General features: G+C 36.8%; 1 protein-coding gene across 12 annotated transcripts in view; it reads left to right on the top strand.

Moving 5' to 3' along the window:
• The window catches only part of STXBP4 (syntaxin binding protein 4), a 76,261-nt gene that overhangs the window by 16,173 nt on the left and 41,865 nt on the right, over nt 1-18,223 (top strand). For all 12 annotated transcript variants that reach the window (XM_056331682.1, XM_056331773.1, XM_056331867.1 and 9 more), the window contains 9 exons: nt 1,138-1,244; nt 1,645-1,825; nt 2,641-2,719; nt 5,516-5,598; nt 6,069-6,165; nt 7,507-7,619; nt 8,279-8,365; nt 9,849-9,914; nt 16,752-16,928. In XM_056331682.1, the coding sequence (XP_056187657.1) occupies nt 1,138-1,244; nt 1,645-1,825; nt 2,641-2,719; nt 5,516-5,598; nt 6,069-6,165; nt 7,507-7,619; nt 8,279-8,365; nt 9,849-9,914; nt 16,752-16,928 (990 nt within the window). The remainder of the gene's footprint in view (nt 1-1,137; nt 1,245-1,644; nt 1,826-2,640; nt 2,720-5,515; nt 5,599-6,068; nt 6,166-7,506; nt 7,620-8,278; nt 8,366-9,848; nt 9,915-16,751; nt 16,929-18,223) is intronic.

Below are 18,223 nucleotides of genomic sequence, written 5' to 3'. Positions count from 1 at the left end.
CCCAATCTTCGTTATCCCGTTTGAGAAACCGAAGTAGCAGGTGTATTTTCAGTCTGCCACGTGAGGGCAGCATTACACCGGGTATCTTTTAATAGGCTGGATGCAAGCAAAATAAAAGCTCTACGACTTTTTTCTTTAATCAAAACCAAAACCACTAAGTGACCAAAAATGTAGTCAAGTGCTATCATAGGTCTGAAATTATGGTGTTTGGGTATTTAATATGTAAAATTATACTGATCTTGAAAAGGCATTTTACTTACTTGCTGTGTATTTTTCTGCACACAGTTTCACACGGTCAGATTGATTCTGTGATTAATTTCTTAAGAGCTGAAGAACACTGACATGTTATGTGTAATTTGATGTGTGTTATATTAGGTAACTGTCATAACTATGTAATCATAGGTGAATCATACGAATTTTCAGTTAAATTGTTGAGGCCTCTTTGAAAATGTGAGTGACGAAAGCTTAATCTTAGTGAGAAATCTAGCCAAGCATGTTTAATGTCTTGTCTTGTCTTACAGTCTCTGAGACAGAAATGTCATATGTTCCTTTGTTGGTAGAAAGCTTACAATTAATTCAACAGAAGCACAAAGTTGACAGTATTATTTCTGTCATGGTTTTGACTGTTGAATTCCTAATAGGCTAATCTAATTTTCTCATTAAGATTAGTATAGCTAGTAAGTGCTTGAAGAGTACCATCTATAGCCAAGAACATTTGGGTTTGAAATAAAAATTAATTCATCTCACAGCTGAATTAATTAGTAAAGAAGCTTCCTGTGGTCAGATGGCTTGGTACTCCATGCTGGAAAAATTATTATCTGTGGTTTGTTTCTTTGGGGGGGGGGGGGGGGGAGCTTAACAGAAATAGGTATCTGGGTCCAAATTTCTTCTCTACACAACACAATATCTGAGATCCGTTGTGTCTGATGAAGTTTTTATAATTACTGCTATCTTGGTGAATAAATGATTGTTTGATTCTGGAAGATTGTCAGGCAAAATGTATAGCCATTCTTGATATTTCTTGTCTTAACAGTTCCAGGGGGATATATTAAAGTGTTGAGATTGTACACTTCTTTGTATAGTGTTAGCAATTAATATAAAATTTATGGGTTTGGGGTTTTTTATTTGTTATGTTAGGATGGACGACTGAAGCCTGGAGATCAACTGGTATCCATAAACAAAGAGTCAATGATTGGTGTCTCCTACGAGGAGGCAAAAAGTATAATCAACAGAAAAAAGTCAAGGTATCTATTACTGCCAAACAGCTAACCCTCCAGATTGTTTTATTATATGATATTTATGATCATATTAACATGAAATGTCTTGTTATGTGTACTTAGAGGAAATGCAAGGGATATTATTTTTTTCAAAATATTCAGTTGCAGTAAAATTTCATAGAAAAACACTCAAATGCACCTTTTAGACCTGTATAACTATGATACTTTCATTCCTTTCAAAAGAAAACACAAAACAAAACCCTAAACCACAGTATTTGCCTTTTTTAATGATGGGGAATAAAACATTGTTTTAGAAGAATGATAACACACACAGTGTTTAGGAAAAGGCAATTTTTGTGAGAGTAACATACGATCTTGTGAACAGTATGGTATACAATATGTTGAAACTTTTTAATTGTAATTTTAGGTTTGAAAGTTTTTGGGAGATAGCTTTCATTAGACAAAAAAGTATTCCCGGTTATTCAGAGAACCTGCAACATCCTTCCAGCCTCTCGACATCTTCTGTAGCGTATGGAGAACAGGCTGCAGTAGTTAGTTCTCATGCATCTCCTAATGGGAAGGTTGTTTCAATGTTCACTCCAAATGCTGTGAGTATATTTATTACTCCTCTTAGTATAAAGTGAGCAAATGATTGTTTTTCCTAATTTTATTGGTATTCCATAAAGGGTTATTTTAATCCGGTTTCCATTCTAATAAGAAAATTACTGGCTCTTTTTCCTGCAAAATATTAATTCTTGGGAATATCATGACTTTTCCAGAAAACATGTGTAACAGCAAACTACACTGATGAGAGGAATAAGAGTATTAGTTGACTTCTGATAAGGAAAAAAATCAAATAAAATAAGCGTTAACCATAATTATCTTGATTAATCTTAGGTACAGAGTTCTTACTGTTTCTCTAGGGAGTAAAGTTTCAGAATTAGAGATAGATCGATAGATATAGTTAGATATTTCAGAGATAAGGTACTCTTGGACTGCTGTGTATGTGTGAGAACAGTTCAATGTCACAAGTTACACTTCCTCCATGATGATGAGATTTTTGCTTGAAAATCAGTCCTAGAAGAATGTGGGGGTTTCCCCTTTGTTTCGGCTAAGCAACAATTGTTTCCATTCATACAGCTCGTGATTAGTGTAAAGAAGTGATGCTGACCATAAGAAAGAAGATTTTAAAACTACTCTATTATTTTAATTTTTAAAAAAACATTTTCAATTTATCGCATTTTTAAAACTAAATAAAGTATTGTCTCTGAACAAGGAAGAATAAAATGTGTTGTTCTGTCCAGCTCAGTTTCTCCTCTGGTCTTCCTTCCTCTCCCCCTCTTGTACATTAATGTGTATTTCTAGTTTGGCTTGTGATCTGCTTTAGAAATGGTATTTCATGTCTTTTCATTTTCTTTCTTAGATGGAAACTGGAGTCAAGATGGGAGAGCAACCTCCAATTACTTCTCTAGACAGCAGTCCTACTGATGTGTCTGTCACTGGTAAATGATGATTTAATTCCCTGCCACCTTTTTTTCCTGCAATAACCGTCATACAGAAAATAGTATATAGTGAGACCCAATAGTCTTTAAAAAAAGGAATATTGCTCTATTTTTGTAGTACTAAGTAAAGAACTGGGGTCAATGGATTGTTTAGTAGCTTCTGTCAAACGTAATTTGCATTGTCTTTAACAAACAGCTGAAACCAAACAAAAATGAGTGATCGGAACGTTTGCTATACAGCGGTAATAATAATAGACTCAGTAGAAACCAGCTAATGAAGACTCACATATAGATCAAAATTAGGTTGCCGTGGAAACTGTGCTTTCTTGATTTGATGAAATTCTGTGGATGTATACTGCTTGCACTTCTTTTTTTAAATTAGGGCAGCATATTGGAAGGATAGAAATAACATGCAGACCTCTTTTTCACAGTTTTTCAATTAATCAGAAAAAGAATATATATGTGTATATTTCTATTTGAGAGTCATGACATTCAAACAAAGACAATAGTCACTTGACCATATCTCTAAATACCTATTTTGGAAACAACACTGAGGAAAAACATAGGTTGTGGAATTTGGTCAGAACCAAATCTGAACTAAACAATTGTAATTCCTTTGGGAAACAAATATGCATTGTATTTATAAACAGTGAAAATGCAGTAGTCTAACATAGTAATAAGTCTCAATTGACACAGTACGATTAACTGATGCTGTTCTGTTTCTGTATGAAGACTATTCTTCAGGCAGTAGTGAGTAAGCATAACCTGTGCTTCTCAACTTGACGTATAATGTGCTGAGGAGGGACAAACGTACAGGATTTCATTCATTCTAGATGTTGCTCCAGTGATGTTATTTAGGTTGTACCTGCATTTGTTACAGACTGTATTAGATACCCAAATTTTAAATGAAACAGTGTCCATATTGCAAATCTGGCCAGTTGGCTTCATTTCTTGGAGGCTTCATTTCTTGGAATGTGAGCTTTTGAAACTGTAAAGTTTGTTGTATTGATTACATCTGGAGTTTAATGATCACACAGGTTTTTCGTATTGATCATGGAAAACACAACAACTAAATGAGAGGAACAACACAAAAGGCTATTTTTTAATATACTCAGAATACAAGACTCTTGATTAATATAATGCAATACACTGGAGCTTCATCGTTGCTTAAAGAGACCAAGGCAGCCACAGTTTCTTAACATACCTGAATAACATAGCTAGTAAAGTGGAAAGAAGTACTTGCAGCTCCGGTTTGTACTGTTTGTTGTCATTTTTCATTTCAGTCTTATTAAGCACATCCTTAGTCAAAGCTGCCGCTTCTCTCATGCTGCCCTTTTTCAAGGATAACCTTGAAAAATTAAAGTAGCTCTTAGATGGTGGGGTTTTTTAAATGCTCTAAGAAAAATCAGCATAATTTTATGGAATTCTTGCACAGATTCATACACAAGGCTTTTTCATTCTGAATTGGAAGGAAGTGTGCCAATTCAGCTGAGGTTCTAGCCTACTGTCTTCAGAATTTAATATAGCATGTGAGAGGTGTTAGTGTCAGAGATTTTCAAGATGTTTTGGTTTATGCTTTTGGCATATAGAGAGAATGTAAATTACTTTGAGCTTGGAAACAGATATGCTGTGAAACAAAAAAAAAAAAAAAAAAAAAAAGATTTCTGTGCAATTCCTTCTGTTCCTTTAGAGAGATTCTCAAACTGCATGATCCTTTAGTTTTCAAATACGGGGTTTGGTTTCAGTACCTTTCTAGTCCATTAATGAAATAACAAATTAAGATCTAAATAGTATTTCTGAATAATGAATGCAAACAAGTATTCCATGTTCTTCTGCAAAAAAAAGCAATGAAGTTCTATTTACATACATCTAAAATCCAAATAAATTGGTAGTTAACTGCTCCTTTTGCCTCCTGTCTGTAATCAATGGCTTCCAAAGGTTGCTTCTGTTTGTGTTGTATCCATGGGTGTGTCTGAAGCATGGCAAAGCTGGGACTGCATTTCTCAAGTTCCATGAAAACTAAGCACACACACAAAAAAAAGCAGTTATTCCGAAATCTTGCCTATGGACTGCTTAGTACAGCTGGCTTCTTTTCCTTTTCTGAGCTTAATCATTTCTGTATGTTGGAAATAAAATAGATGCGTCATAAGTTATTAAGGCCATTAGCTAAAATTATGCAAACTTCTTGTATTTTTGACTGTGATGACTGGAGAAGAGGGGATGATGGATGATGGCTTAATGGATGGTAGTTCTTGGAGAAGAGTTCCTCCCCAGAAAAAAATACTGAGGAGCCTCCTGGAATTCAGTCTAAGCTACCTCCACACAGCCCTTGGCTGGCACCAGGTTGTTCCCTCTCTTTCCACAGTGTTTGCTAGATCACTAGGTAGGCTTTTGCGAACCCTTATTATGCTCAGGGTGTGTCTTGAAGGTCTTTCAGGAATTTGCAAGTGTGTTTCCCTTTCTGTTTCTAGAGTAACTGTGTATCTCAGCGAGAAAAATATCACAAGTATAAGCCCTATGCTTGATGGATTGCTCTAAAGTTATTCACGTTTTTTTTCTGTCAATTTGCTACTTGTTACTTTCTCATGTGAAAAAATAGTTTTAAGTGATAGATACCCATAACTTTTGTTTATTACAATTATGTCAAATCAAAAAGGTCAATCTAAATATTAACGTTTCTTTGTGGCAAGTGGGTATTTAGCTGGCATCCATTTCATGAGCAGAGTTTCAGAACAAAATTTTCAGAGCAGTATTTACAACAATATCATTGTTAAATTTTCATTTTTTTCTTCTTAGCTATTGCCCCCAGCCAGAATGATGATTATGAGCTGCAAGGAAAGACCTCTACTATTCGTCTCAAAGCAGAAAAGCTGGAAAGGGTAAATACTTACAGTATTTTGCGTTTTCCTTTCTTTCCCTTCATAATGCACGTAAAACATCTGGAGCATATTTCTAGACTGACAAATTGTGCACCACATTTCCTATTTGGATAGTTCTTTCAGGTTGCAGGCCAATATTTCATTTTTTTTATATTGGGCAAATTACTGTTTTTGTTAATCTAATTACTGATTAACTCTTCTGGGAATCTGAACAGCCCTCAGGATTTTTTAATGCACTTATTAAGGACAAAGGGTTTTGCTTATTACACTCATCCGTATTCAAGGTTAAATAATATCTGAACATCTCTCAATTAGAAGGAAAAGTCACAGAGCGTCTCTGGAATAAAAGTTGTCAGTGAGAGTGTACTATGATACAAAGGCTCTTTGAAGTATAGCTCTTTAATTACTCCCCCACGTCCCTGCAGTCATTATCCCTAGTCCTTTCTCCAAAATAACTTTTCTCCTTCCAGGCATTGAATTATCTTGGGATTCAGCCCACAGATGAACAGCAGCAAGCCCTAAGGCAGCAACTTCAGAAAGATTCTAAAGGAACAGTGTCTTTTGGAGGTAATAATTTGTTAATTACCATGGAAAATAATTAAATGTAGCAATACAGAAATTATAGGTAATAACCATTAATATATTTTCTGTCAGTCTTGGGTTGCTACAGCAAATAAAATGATACTTTGTGATAAGAACCTTATTCTACTGTATAAAACTAAGTAACTGGAAAGCAAATCACAGATTTATCTAATAAACAGCAGCCGTGACAAAGTTTTGATTTTGTGCTCACAAATTCCTAAATTTTTGCCTTAACAATAGGGTACTTTAATTGTTCCAAATATTACTTGGGACAGTACTGATGTTTAAAGAGCCTTCTTGAAGTAGTTAAACTGATGGATTATTTAACTTGTTTAGTTTGTGAGAAGCAAGAACATTTCAACTATTGAATATAGAAAAATTTGCGTGGAGACCATCATGATTCTTCTAGCTAAACCTAATTCTGATGGGAATGAGTTGCTTGCATTGGTTATGACAACTTTGGTAGTTGACATTTAACAATGTAAGAGTATTTCTTATAAACTGTGAGACATGCTGGTTTTGATGCTAAAACTGATGGAAACTTCACTTTTCCTAAAGTTTATGAAAAGCAGCATCAAACACTATTATATGAAAAATAATTTCTTGTACTTAACCATCCAAAATACACTGGATATTCAAGCACCTTATCAAGAAAGATACTGGATCTTCCATCAGATTTTATGTGGTGTAAACAAACTGACATTTTTATTTCTACTTTTCTGTCATACTGAGGCAGATCTCTTTTGTATACATTCTAAATGAACAGGTAATCCAAGCCATGTTGATTGAGAATGCTGTAGTGTTTGTATTTAAAACTTTCAACTTGATCAACATCAATTTTACCAGGTGTGTATCAGGGTTTTAAAGAGCCTGCGAAGGAAACTGAGCTGTGAGCTAGCATGCAATTTTTCCTTTTTCCTGCAGAGACACTATGTCTCCTCTAGTAAGGTCAATTCATTGAGAAGGGCAGGCAGGTGTACAAATTTCTTTTTATTTTTTCACACGGCTCTGCCAAATGTAGAGTATCTCTAACCATGTACTTTGAAGATGAACTTCACACCCCCTTTTGTTTTCTTTTCTCCTTCAGGACTTGATTCAGGGATATTTCAGCCCAATAACTGTTTTGAACATTTTTGTTCTTACTCTTACCAGCTTTACCAAAAGTTTCTGTTCAGAGAGATGTGTTTGTTTTTCATATATTCTTCTAGAAAGCTTATGAAGGGCAGATACTGCATTTATAAAAGTCTAGCCATAGATTGTAGTATTAGTAGTTGTGCTGCATCTTGTAATACTGCTACTGAACTGAACTTCTAAATTGTTCTTCAGATTTCTTTGAAGTTTCAAGGAATCTCTTCTCTATGCAATTGAATGCAACAGGTGATGACCAAAAATCTGTGACATTTGGGGTCAATGAAATTGCCAGCTTACTGGATTCACAGGTAAAATATATGCCTGTGCAGTGTTTAACAGTTGGGAGGAGATTACTGGAGAGCTTATTATATGTACAATTACTCCAAATCTTGGACAGATGTTTAGAAGAGCTCCATATCATGGTGTTCTTTAAGATAACTTCATTTCTGTGAAGCTTTTTAAAGCAACTTACGTTGCAGAAATCAATTCACATAATTACGTTGTAATCTGTTGTAAGTATGGACAGTGGTGATTTATTGAGGTTTCTTAGTGGAATACATATTGGTACGAGTGATAAACAATTATTGGGCCCAGTGATTTAAACTACTGCTACAGTGAAAAGCACTTTATTCTAGAGGTGACTTTAAGAAATAGCATTTGCAGCATAGGAATACTAAAATAAAATGAGATATTATTTAAAATACTGAATAAAACAGGATATTAGTATTGTATTCCTGGTACTTTAAAAATATTTTTATTAATCCTTTTTAACAGGAAAAATAATTCCTTTGAAAGATAAGATGGACAGAACTTTCTGAAGGATTTTTAGTATTTTCAGAGCTTTAAATTATTTTAAAATTAAGATTATCGTGTCATTTTATTAACAAGACCTTTTAAGATAAGATGTTAAAGATCATGGAAGATACAGTTAGCAATACATTCTGACCTTATGTGTTTAAATACACAGTTTGTAACCTGTGATTCTTTGGAGGATGACGTGGAAAGACTTAAGAAAGAAAGAAATGAAGCTTTAAAAGAAATGAGTAAATTAAAGGTAATAATTTTTATTTCCTTCAAATTGTTCAAGAGACAGGTTTCTTTCTGAGTGTATATAGGAATGTACTGGTTTTCTTTTGAATTTTACATGCCATTTTAAATGACTAAATAAAAAGGCAGAGCAAACGGTCATAATCATGTGTGAAGATTGTATGTGTACAGTGTATTTCTGGAGACAGTGAATTTTGTTATACTGAGTACTAACACATTTTTAAAGGCATTTCACAAAAGTGAATTTGCAGAAGTGACTGATTTGCATAGCAATTTTATTTAGAAATGTGTGATCCTAGTAACCACAGTGTCTAAGCATATGCTAATACTTTTGCAAGAAGTCAGAACTAGAGGATAAATTAATGTGTTTTCAAAATTCATAGATATTTTCACAGATATTACAAAATACATAAGACCTAAAGAAACAAATACATTTATTGTTTCTTAATACCCTGCATTACAACCATGGTCCTATGCTCCTGAATTTTTTTTTGACAACCCAAAAGATAAAAAATTCTGAATCTTTATCCAGCATACCTAGCTCTCGTTCTTGAACAGGAAAATTGATCCCAGGATACAAGCAATTCTACAAATTACCTCCTGGTCCAAAAAATAATCTGTCTTGTATAGATTACAAAAACATCAGGTTGGCATGCCCAAAAATGTATTCTTCATTCTGTGCAAATATTCTTCTTCTGAAAACTTTGTACTGAAATGAAATAATTGATTTACATTGAACACTGAAGTAGTGAATACTTATCATGAGCCCCTAAATTGCTGATACCAAAAACTGGCAATGATCAATCTGTAATTGCCTCATTTCTTACCCTCTTCCCTTAATCTACAGTCAAGTACTTGATACTCGGTGAGAAATACCCTTGGTCTGACTCAGCGTGAGAATCTTTTTGAAATTGTTAGAACTTTTAACCTCTGAAAGTGGTATACCTAGAGGCGTCTGGTGTAAATAAGTGGGTGGAAGGTCAGACACACAATGTTGACAGTAACTTGACATGTGTATTAGATTGTACAGCGGCGTGTTAAAAGCTGCAGAAATGTCTGTATTCTGCTCTTTTAAGTGGCTAGGTAGCAAGAGACTTAAAATATATATTTTACTTATATCACAGAAATAATCAGTTCAGTAAATAATCCTCAGATGCTCATGAAACTTAAACAGTATTAATGAACTCTGAAAAATCAGCCCTTAGAGAAAAAAATTTGGTTTTGTCACAGGTTTTATAAAAGCTGTTGATTATTTATTATTTCCACCAGAACTTTTTTAATAATATGTGTTTTCTGATTATACAGCATTAGTAACAGACACGTGTTGTGGCCTAGAAATGTAGTAGGTGTACAGAAAGCAGTAAATACATTGATAGAGTTTAAGTATTGCTACCTGTAGTTTTAAAAAGGCTAATTGGGGTTTAGGAATAAAAACTCTTTCAGACCTAATTATTAATTATTTCTTCTGTTGTTTGTTTTTATTTTAACAGGAAAAATTGTCTGAATCTGTGAATTTACAGAAACAGTTAACAGAGCAGCTACAAATAGTAAAGCAAGTATGTTGAAGTTTCTTAAAAATATAATTACTCTTTTTTTTTTTTTTTTACTTTTTTTTTGTGCAAGGGAGAAGGGACCACTTCTTTCTGTCTTGATGCTTGTATTAGACTATCCTTTCACACTAATTTCAACACAAAGTGGTTCTTTTATTACTACAAAGCTTTTGATTAGAATTGGAGAATACTGATCCTTAAGTTTTTAGAGCAATAGTACTTTTCTGCTGCTGAATTGAGGTAGGAACCGTAAGACAAGCTGGATCAGACAAGTTGGATAATAATGTAGTATTATCTTTCTGGTCTATAAGTGTTCTTGAAGTGATTTTGCTGTTCTTAGGCAACAGTGTGCCTCATCTACAGTCATAACGTTAACTACTTTATGTCAACCAGTTTCAAGTATGAAAAAATAAACACACTTGACAGCTCTACCTGGTATTTACCAGGAATAAATGGTAGTAAGTGTTTTTTGAGGAATGTCTTGTTTCTGTCTCTATATCTATTTATAATTATGAGAGAAGAAATCAGAGTTTCTTATGAAATTGAGCCTTCTTGTGTCTCGTAATGGATATTTCCAGTTATATGTCATTTATAGCCTGGATTCAAAACCAAGTCACTTTCCAGTTTCCTGCTTCCACTTGTCAGCTCTTTCCTTCCTATGACCCGGCCACCTTTCTTTCCTCCTGTACTGCTACATGTATTCCTTGTCAGTTTCTCATGGCTATCTGTTCCATCAGATGTCATATGTAAAAATGCAAGATACAGTTTAAGAATCTTTCTGCGTACTGTTATATTAAGATTAGGTTTATGTTTTCACTTGTATACATAGATTTGTTCAACACCTTCATTATCACCTTTTATTCCTTGAATTTAAGAGAGCTGCTTGAGAAAGGGAGAGCTTTTTCCATTAATATTGTGATGTTGCCCTTTGTATGCTGTGGCACAGCAGGAAAATAAATTTGATTCTTTTTTGGGTAAAATGTAACTGGAAGGATGTTCCAGTGGAGCACGTCATGTTTGCATTCACTAATGTGTGTGCATTCTGTTGCCCTAGACTAGAGCAGCTGTTCAGTCTATCAGTCTAGACTAAAGCTATGGCAAAGTACAAACCCTGAAATGCAAACAGTATGGACATCAGGGGGAACTCACACCTGACGACCTGATAGCATGACTGGCTGGGTAGATGTGGGGAGAGCAGTGGACATTGTCTACCTTGACCTCAGCAAGGCTGGTTTTTTGGGTTTGTTTTGTTGGTTTTTTTTTAAACACTGTCTCCCATCACGTCCTCCTAGGTAAGCTCAGGAAGTGTGGATGAGTGGGCAGTAAGGTGGGCCAAGAACTGGCTGAACAGCAGAGCTCAGAGGGTTGTGATCGGTACCGGGGTCACTTCTGGGTCCAGTCCTGTCAACTTATTCAACTGGGTGAAGGCACTGAGCGTACCCTCAGTGAGTTTGCTGATGATACAAAGCTGGCAGGAGTGGCTGATGGAGCTGCGCTGCCATTCAGCGAGACCTGGGCAGGCTGCCGAGCCGAGCAGAGAGGAACCTGATGAAGTTCCACAAAGGCAAGTGTAAGGTCCTGCACCTGGCGGGGAACAGCCCCACGCACCAGTATCAGCTGGGGGTCACCTGCTGGAAGGCTGCTCTGAGGAGGAAGAACCTGGGAGCGCTGGAGGACAGCAAGTTGCCCACGGGCCAGCAGCGTGCCCTTGGGGCCAGGAAGGCCAGTGGGACCCTGGGGTGCATTAGGAGGAGCGTGGCCAGCAGGTGGAGGGAGGTGGTCCTCCCCCTCTGCCCTGCCCTGGTGAGGCCACATCTGGAGCGCTGTGTCCAGTGCTGGGCTCCCCAGTTCAAGAGAGACAGGGAACTGTTGGAGGGGGTCCAGTGGAGACCACAAAGATGATGGAGGGACTGGAACATCTGCCTGATGAGGAAAGGCTGAGGGAGCTGGGCCTGCTTGGGGAGGGCAGGACTGGGAGGAGGGGGTCTTACCGATGTGAACAAGTATCTTAAGGGCGAGTGCCAGGAGGATGGGCCAGGCTCTTCGCAGCGGTGCCCAGCGACAGGACAAGGGGCAACGGGCACCGCCTGCCACACAGGAACTGCCTCTGAATCTGAGGAGGAACTTCTGGACCTCGAGGGTGACAGCACCGCACAGGCTGCCCAGAGCGGTGGCGTCTCCTCTGGTGACTCTGTGCAGCCTGCCCTGGCGGGGGTTGGGCTGGGGTGGTCTCCAGCGGGCCCTTCCAGCCCCCGCCACTGTCAGGCTGTGGCCAGGGCCCGGTATTCTTTGGGGTCCCCGTGGCTGCCCCCGCTGGGCAGCTGGGCTGGTGCCCAGGCGGTCCGCACGGCGGCCCGTGCCGGGGCAGCAGTGCCCGCGGCTGCCGCACGAGGGCGTCCTGCCTTTAGTTCTGTCCGCGGCGCCGTCAGGGGCTGCTGCCGGCCCGCCGAGCCGCGCGACCCCCGGGGGAGGGATGCTCTGCTTTTGTAGCAAGCGTCTTCTCGAACTGCTGTTGAAAAGGTTCCGCATAGTGAAATGAAAGAGAAATCATAAATTATATGTAATTACAGCGACCTATTTTAGGAGGCAGAAGCAGGCTTTTGATGGAAATTTTAGTTCTGTTGATACTTGGTGCGTTTTCCAGGGTTGCGTGTCTATTTTTGTAGTTCAGAACCAATGTTGATGCTGAGTTTCATGGTGATACAAAGTTTCTTTTTTAAAAAAAGCTACTTACAGTACAAGTTGCTATGTAACTTGTGATGGTGCATTCCTGCTTGAGCTGAAGTTAGTGAAATGAGTTAATGAGTACATTATTGTGCCTTACTGGTCTGTTTAAAAGTAAACAAACAAGCCAGCTTAATTATGTGCTGAAGGTCTTCTGGATTCAATACAATTTAAGCATTTTGTAAAAATCACTGCTTTCCTGAAAAAAACCCCGATGTTTCAAATGAGGATATAGACTACCAGTCATATATTGGAGTATCTTTTGTGGTATTTCTATTGTCTACTAATTGTGAATTGTAGAGATTGCAGCTTAATTAGTACAGGCGTACAAATATTCCAATTAATGAACATGTTTGGGTAGTACCAGTCCATTAAACAGTGCTTGAATCAGTAGCTAACAGGATAAACTCTGAAGATTAGAAATATTGTTAAATTTGAAATGAGGTAGTAATTATTTTCTAATATTGCTCTATGGTAACTAAAATATATTAATTGATATATTTTTACTTTGAGATTTTGATTTGGGCCTTCTTTGAAACCATGTGGAAGCTGAAATTGGCACAAAACACAGAAAGGCACTTTTGAGTACTTGAAGTCTTGTCAACACCGTGAATGAGGAAATCTGTAATGATGTCTTCTATCTTCCTGGATGAGTTTGACTGTATTCTGTGCTGCCTGGATGGCCTGGGTCATGCCAGCCTGAATGATCTCGTCTTCTTTACTAGAGCTTTTTTAATGCAGTTATTGTCAGCTGGAGCACCTCAGCTAAACATAGTGAATGTGGAAGGTCACAAAGATAGGACACTGTGGTATCCTGTGCAGCTGGACTTCATATTCCATTGGGCTAAGATTTGCTATTCTGTGCTTATGTTTTCTGAGGGGAAAAGTGGTACTTTGAAGACTAGGACTTGAATGGCTGATATTTTGGAAGCAGAATATAGTTTATTTTACCCTGTCTGAAATAAGGATTGGGTTGGGTGGGTTTTTTCATTAGCTTTTTTTTTCTTCATTTTAATATATGGTAAAGATAATCTAAGTTCTTCTAAAGAATGTTTTTGCAAACAATTTCTGGAGAATTAATGAATAAACATAATTGAATTGTAACTACGATTTTTCATGTAGTTTAAAGGAAAATCTTTGTTCTGGTTCTTGTTGTGGCTGGAATATTACTTGGATAAAACAGTCTCCTGAGACTTGAATTTATCCAAGGAAGTAACAGAACCTGGCTTTGAAAGAAACCTGTACCTTGAAATGGATTCTGTAAAGATTCAGTTTTGCTCTTCCATCCTGCAGTTTATTTGTTGTAGTGGCTTCATACCAGATTAGGACAAACCGTCCCATCAGGCATTTATGTAGATGAAATATTAGCAGCTGCAGATTCCAATTTCTGTTGCGTCTTATTTCATACAAGCAGTTGACTGGGACAAGAGAACATGCTGAAGCATGCTGTTATCCATCTGTTCTTCACTGGTAGGGGCCCCTTACCTGCATGAGTAAGAGAGCCCACCATGTTGCTGCAATGCCAGCTCCAGAAACTGTAGAATGGGGAAGCCTGGTGGTATCGTTACCCTTTGTGCCTTCCTGCTCTAGCAAATAGCTCTGCTTTGTCAGAAAGTTTTGCTAATTCAGTTATAGTGTGGATAATCGTTTCATTGTAATGTAAGAATCCATTGTTCGTTAATTATTCCTTTAGGTCTTTCGCTGTTGAAATCTGGTCATACTTAGTCTGCTATTACAGAGAAATTAATAGTCAACAGTTGGGTTTCTGAAAAAAAAACAAACCAGTAGAGGAGTAAAGGCAATTCTGGATTATAAGAGATTAAACCTTTATCTCAGGGAGGTCTTATTTTAAAACCTTTTCATTACAGCAATTTTCCCATGACTTTTCTGATGTCAGTTTATTTAAATAATTCCTATGTGTGCATTTTCAAGATGCCACCTTTTGTTCAAGTCTCTGTGTTCATTTATATTGCTCAAACTTAACATCAGAGCATCTTTTTCACTTTTGTCTCCCTTTTCCCACCTTCAGCCCGTTACGGAAGGCTACCAAATCAGCCTGTGTATCGGTCGGGCCCGGCTTTTCTTGCTGTTGAGTCACACTGTTTCTTAGAGCAGCAAGAAGATTCCCTTTACAGAGGCAGTCATTTTGACCTCTACTTTTGTAAATTCACAACTTCTTAGAAGCCCCTGTGTTCTCTGAATTCTTTCTAGGAAGAAGAACTGCTATGAGCAACTTGCAGGAGGGGTGGATTGTTCTGGTGGTCTGTCAGTGAGTGCTTTCAGTAATGGCCCCTCACACTCTTTTAGTGCTGTGCAGACAGACAGTTGTAAAACAAACCAGCTGAATAGCAGAAAGACACGCAGCCACAAGCTTTTGAATAATCCGTGTTGCCAGGTGGAGGTGATCGCCATGTAGAAATAGGCTCATCTAATGCTTTGTGCTTCCAAAAGGAAAAAAGGAAAAAAAACCACGTTATACTTGCTGTCAAATTAAAGATTGTTTAAATGTATCTCTTCTCATAACAAAAACCTCCAAATTGTATAACATTAATGTCATCTGTATTCACTAGTGATGTAACTGTTCGCTACAGAAGTGATTACTTCTTCTAATGCTTTATTTTCTAAGAGACCAGAATTTCCCTGGCAATCACCCAAATTGATAATATATTGCAAATACAAGGAAGATGGTGTCCTATATATATGTTATTGAGATTAGTTTACTTATGGCCTGAAATAAAATATATTGTTTATTAAGTCTAACAGTGTACAGTTTAAAATTCATCTGAAACTGAGATTGGTAGGTCATTTCATTTTACCAAAAAAAAAAAAAAGTTATGACAAAGTATAGGAGAACCTGGCTTGAAGTATGTTGATTGCACAGAACAAATACTTCCAAGTTAGGAAATAATAGAATTGGATCTGCTTTTGTAAGCTTGACTAACTCTCTAGGCATTTATATTTTGACACCTGTTAAATACTATATAACAATTCTTCCACAAGAATGGGAATATTTGGTCATTTCATTGAAACAGTGATTTCAACCTGGTTTCTAGAAAGTTATTTCCTACTTATAGATTCATAGTCTATTTCTCCTCTACCCCTTCCTGTTTCCCCTCTTTTTCCATTCCCAACCAGGATATAATTATAAGACATGATAGGTTGACTAGGAATAGTCTAAGTATCCTTAGCTGAAAAATTTGTACAAAGAATTTCTAGCTCTATGAATTTCTGTATTTAAAGCTTATAACTTCTATGATTCAGGAAATTAATACACAGTCTTTTTCCGCAGATTAATAAAAAGCTAAGGGGAAAGATGTTTGTTGGTTTTGGTGCCAGTGAGCCTGTATGTCTACATTTTTGATGAACAGTTTGTTTGGTTTTTTTCCTAGTGTAAATTCATATGTTGTCCAGACCTTTAGTTTGACTTTCTAAATGTACAAATCAAAATTAACTTGAATTAATATTCAGTACTAAAATGTACTAAGGAATATCCTTCTCAAAATCAGATTTTATGACCTTTAGGGATTACTTTAGCTGAATTAAAAGCTAACAGTTTCTCATTTCCTGTTTTCCATATAATATTTGTATATAAATCTTATCTAACACTCTCTTGTCACAATACAGAATAACGATATAACAGCAGGAACTAGACAGAAAAATAAAAACCAGCACTTTTTTTGAGAAGAGTGTGAACTGAATACTTGCATTAGAAGTCCAGCTACATGATGTGCAAACTCTGAATTGAATGTGAATTCAGGCAGTAATAATAAAAAAATGAAATAATCCCGCATTGAAGTATTTAGTATGAAAGCGGTGGGGCAGATTAACAGCATCAGATGCATTTCTATAAAGCCTTTCATTCAGTTAGATTTACAGTAATCATAGAATTCATGATTTAATTTATTAGGAGAATTATCTCTGTCTGTAAATACCAGTTCTTTGTTTGCACATCACACACTTTAAAATTAGCAATTGGTCTACTTTCATCTAATAATGAAAAAAATCTAACTATAAATACTAAAAGGTAGCCCTAATGCCGACTGCAGTACTTTTGAGCTAGATCCGTGCTACTTTGTTAGCTGGAGTTGTAACTTTTCATTTAAATTCTGTCATCTATAGGAAGCCAAGGCAGCTGTAGAAGAGACAAGAGCTTTGCGAAGTAGGATTCATCTTGCAGAAGCTGCACAAAGACAGGCTCGTGGAATGGAGATGGACTATGAAGAAGTAATTCGCTTATTAGAAGCTGAAATTGTAGAGCTGAAGGCTCAGCTTGCTGATCATTCTGGCCAAAATAAAGTAAGCAAAGCAGTCGCCTGTTGTGGTTACCATGGTTTCCTTGCGGTTGTCATGTATCTTGTTTTCATTTTCTTTTCATCTGCTTTTCTAAAGTAGGTCAGTGTTTGTCTTGTATTATTCAATAACTGGAATAATATGTAGTGAAGGGGGTAATGTGAAGTGTGCGAGTCTTCCTTTATCCAGATATCTTTGGGCTGCAAAAATAAGAGCTAGAAGCATATGTGGGTCATAGGTCAAAATGGCACATCTCAAGCATCAAAGCCTGGAACAGGTTCTGCACTGAAGACATATTGTCTTTGAAAACAGTACATGTATTTGTATCCTTTTGTATTTCTGTAAAAATGGCCCTCACATTTATGTTTGTGAGGCAAATAATAACAATATAAAGCCCAATATCATTCTTAAGCAAATCTAGATTTAATAATCATTTGCATTTTACTAGCAGTATGCTGCCAGAATTTTTTTCCTGTTTTAATGGAACCTCATATTTTAAAACCACTTCATCTCCAGTGAGGCATTTCAAAACATGCCAAGAAGTAAAATATTTGAGGCACTTTTAAACTTTTCCCTATAACTGTGGATCCTTTTCCTACACGCAGTCTGAACAAGTGCAAGCAAGTTGGCATTTCTGTGTTTACCTTGCTTTTCTCATGAAAATTGATGTGCATATGAATTGATGAAGACCTATTGTTTGTTGCCTTATTTTATCATGAGAATTAATTCAATCTTCTAAGGTATTAAAAGGTAAAGCCAAGCTCTATGGTATACAAGCTTGCAAAGAAGCAATACAGCAAGTGTGTGTAGCTCCAAGGGAGGAATCCTTCTCATTTCATTTTGAGGGTGTGTGATGAGATGAATCACACCCTAGAAATTCTTCTTTCTGAACATGTGTGTGATGCCCCATCTTTTGTCAGGTATTTTTGAAGCGGTTTGTTTTCTAGGACTTGAATACATATCAAAACTTTTAAGAAATTCTGAGCCTGTGGGTTGCTTTCTTAGATAATTGTTTCTGAGATGCTAGCTTGAATTCCTGAAATTCTGAGTAAGCACTCGAATATCTGAATTGAGATTTGATTCTCTGCATTTCTTATTCATAAGAAGCAGTATCAAGTAGGTACCAACTCTATAGTATACTTATTTGTTAGTATCAAAGAGTGAAATCCCTTGGAAGGCTTACCAGCTCCTTCTGCAACAGGGGACAGTGAGATTGCCAAAGACAGGTGGTTTAATCAACAGATCCTTTGATATTCAGAGTGGTTGTGATTCTGGTCATTTGTATGATATATACAAAGAAA

This window comes from Falco biarmicus, chromosome 1 (genome assembly GCF_023638135.1).
Source record: "Falco biarmicus isolate bFalBia1 chromosome 1, bFalBia1.pri, whole genome shotgun sequence".
Classification (NCBI taxonomy): Eukaryota; Metazoa; Chordata; class Aves; order Falconiformes; family Falconidae; genus Falco; species Falco biarmicus.
Note: the sequence above shows the minus strand (reverse complement) of the source record. Positions and strands in the feature narration are given on the sequence as shown.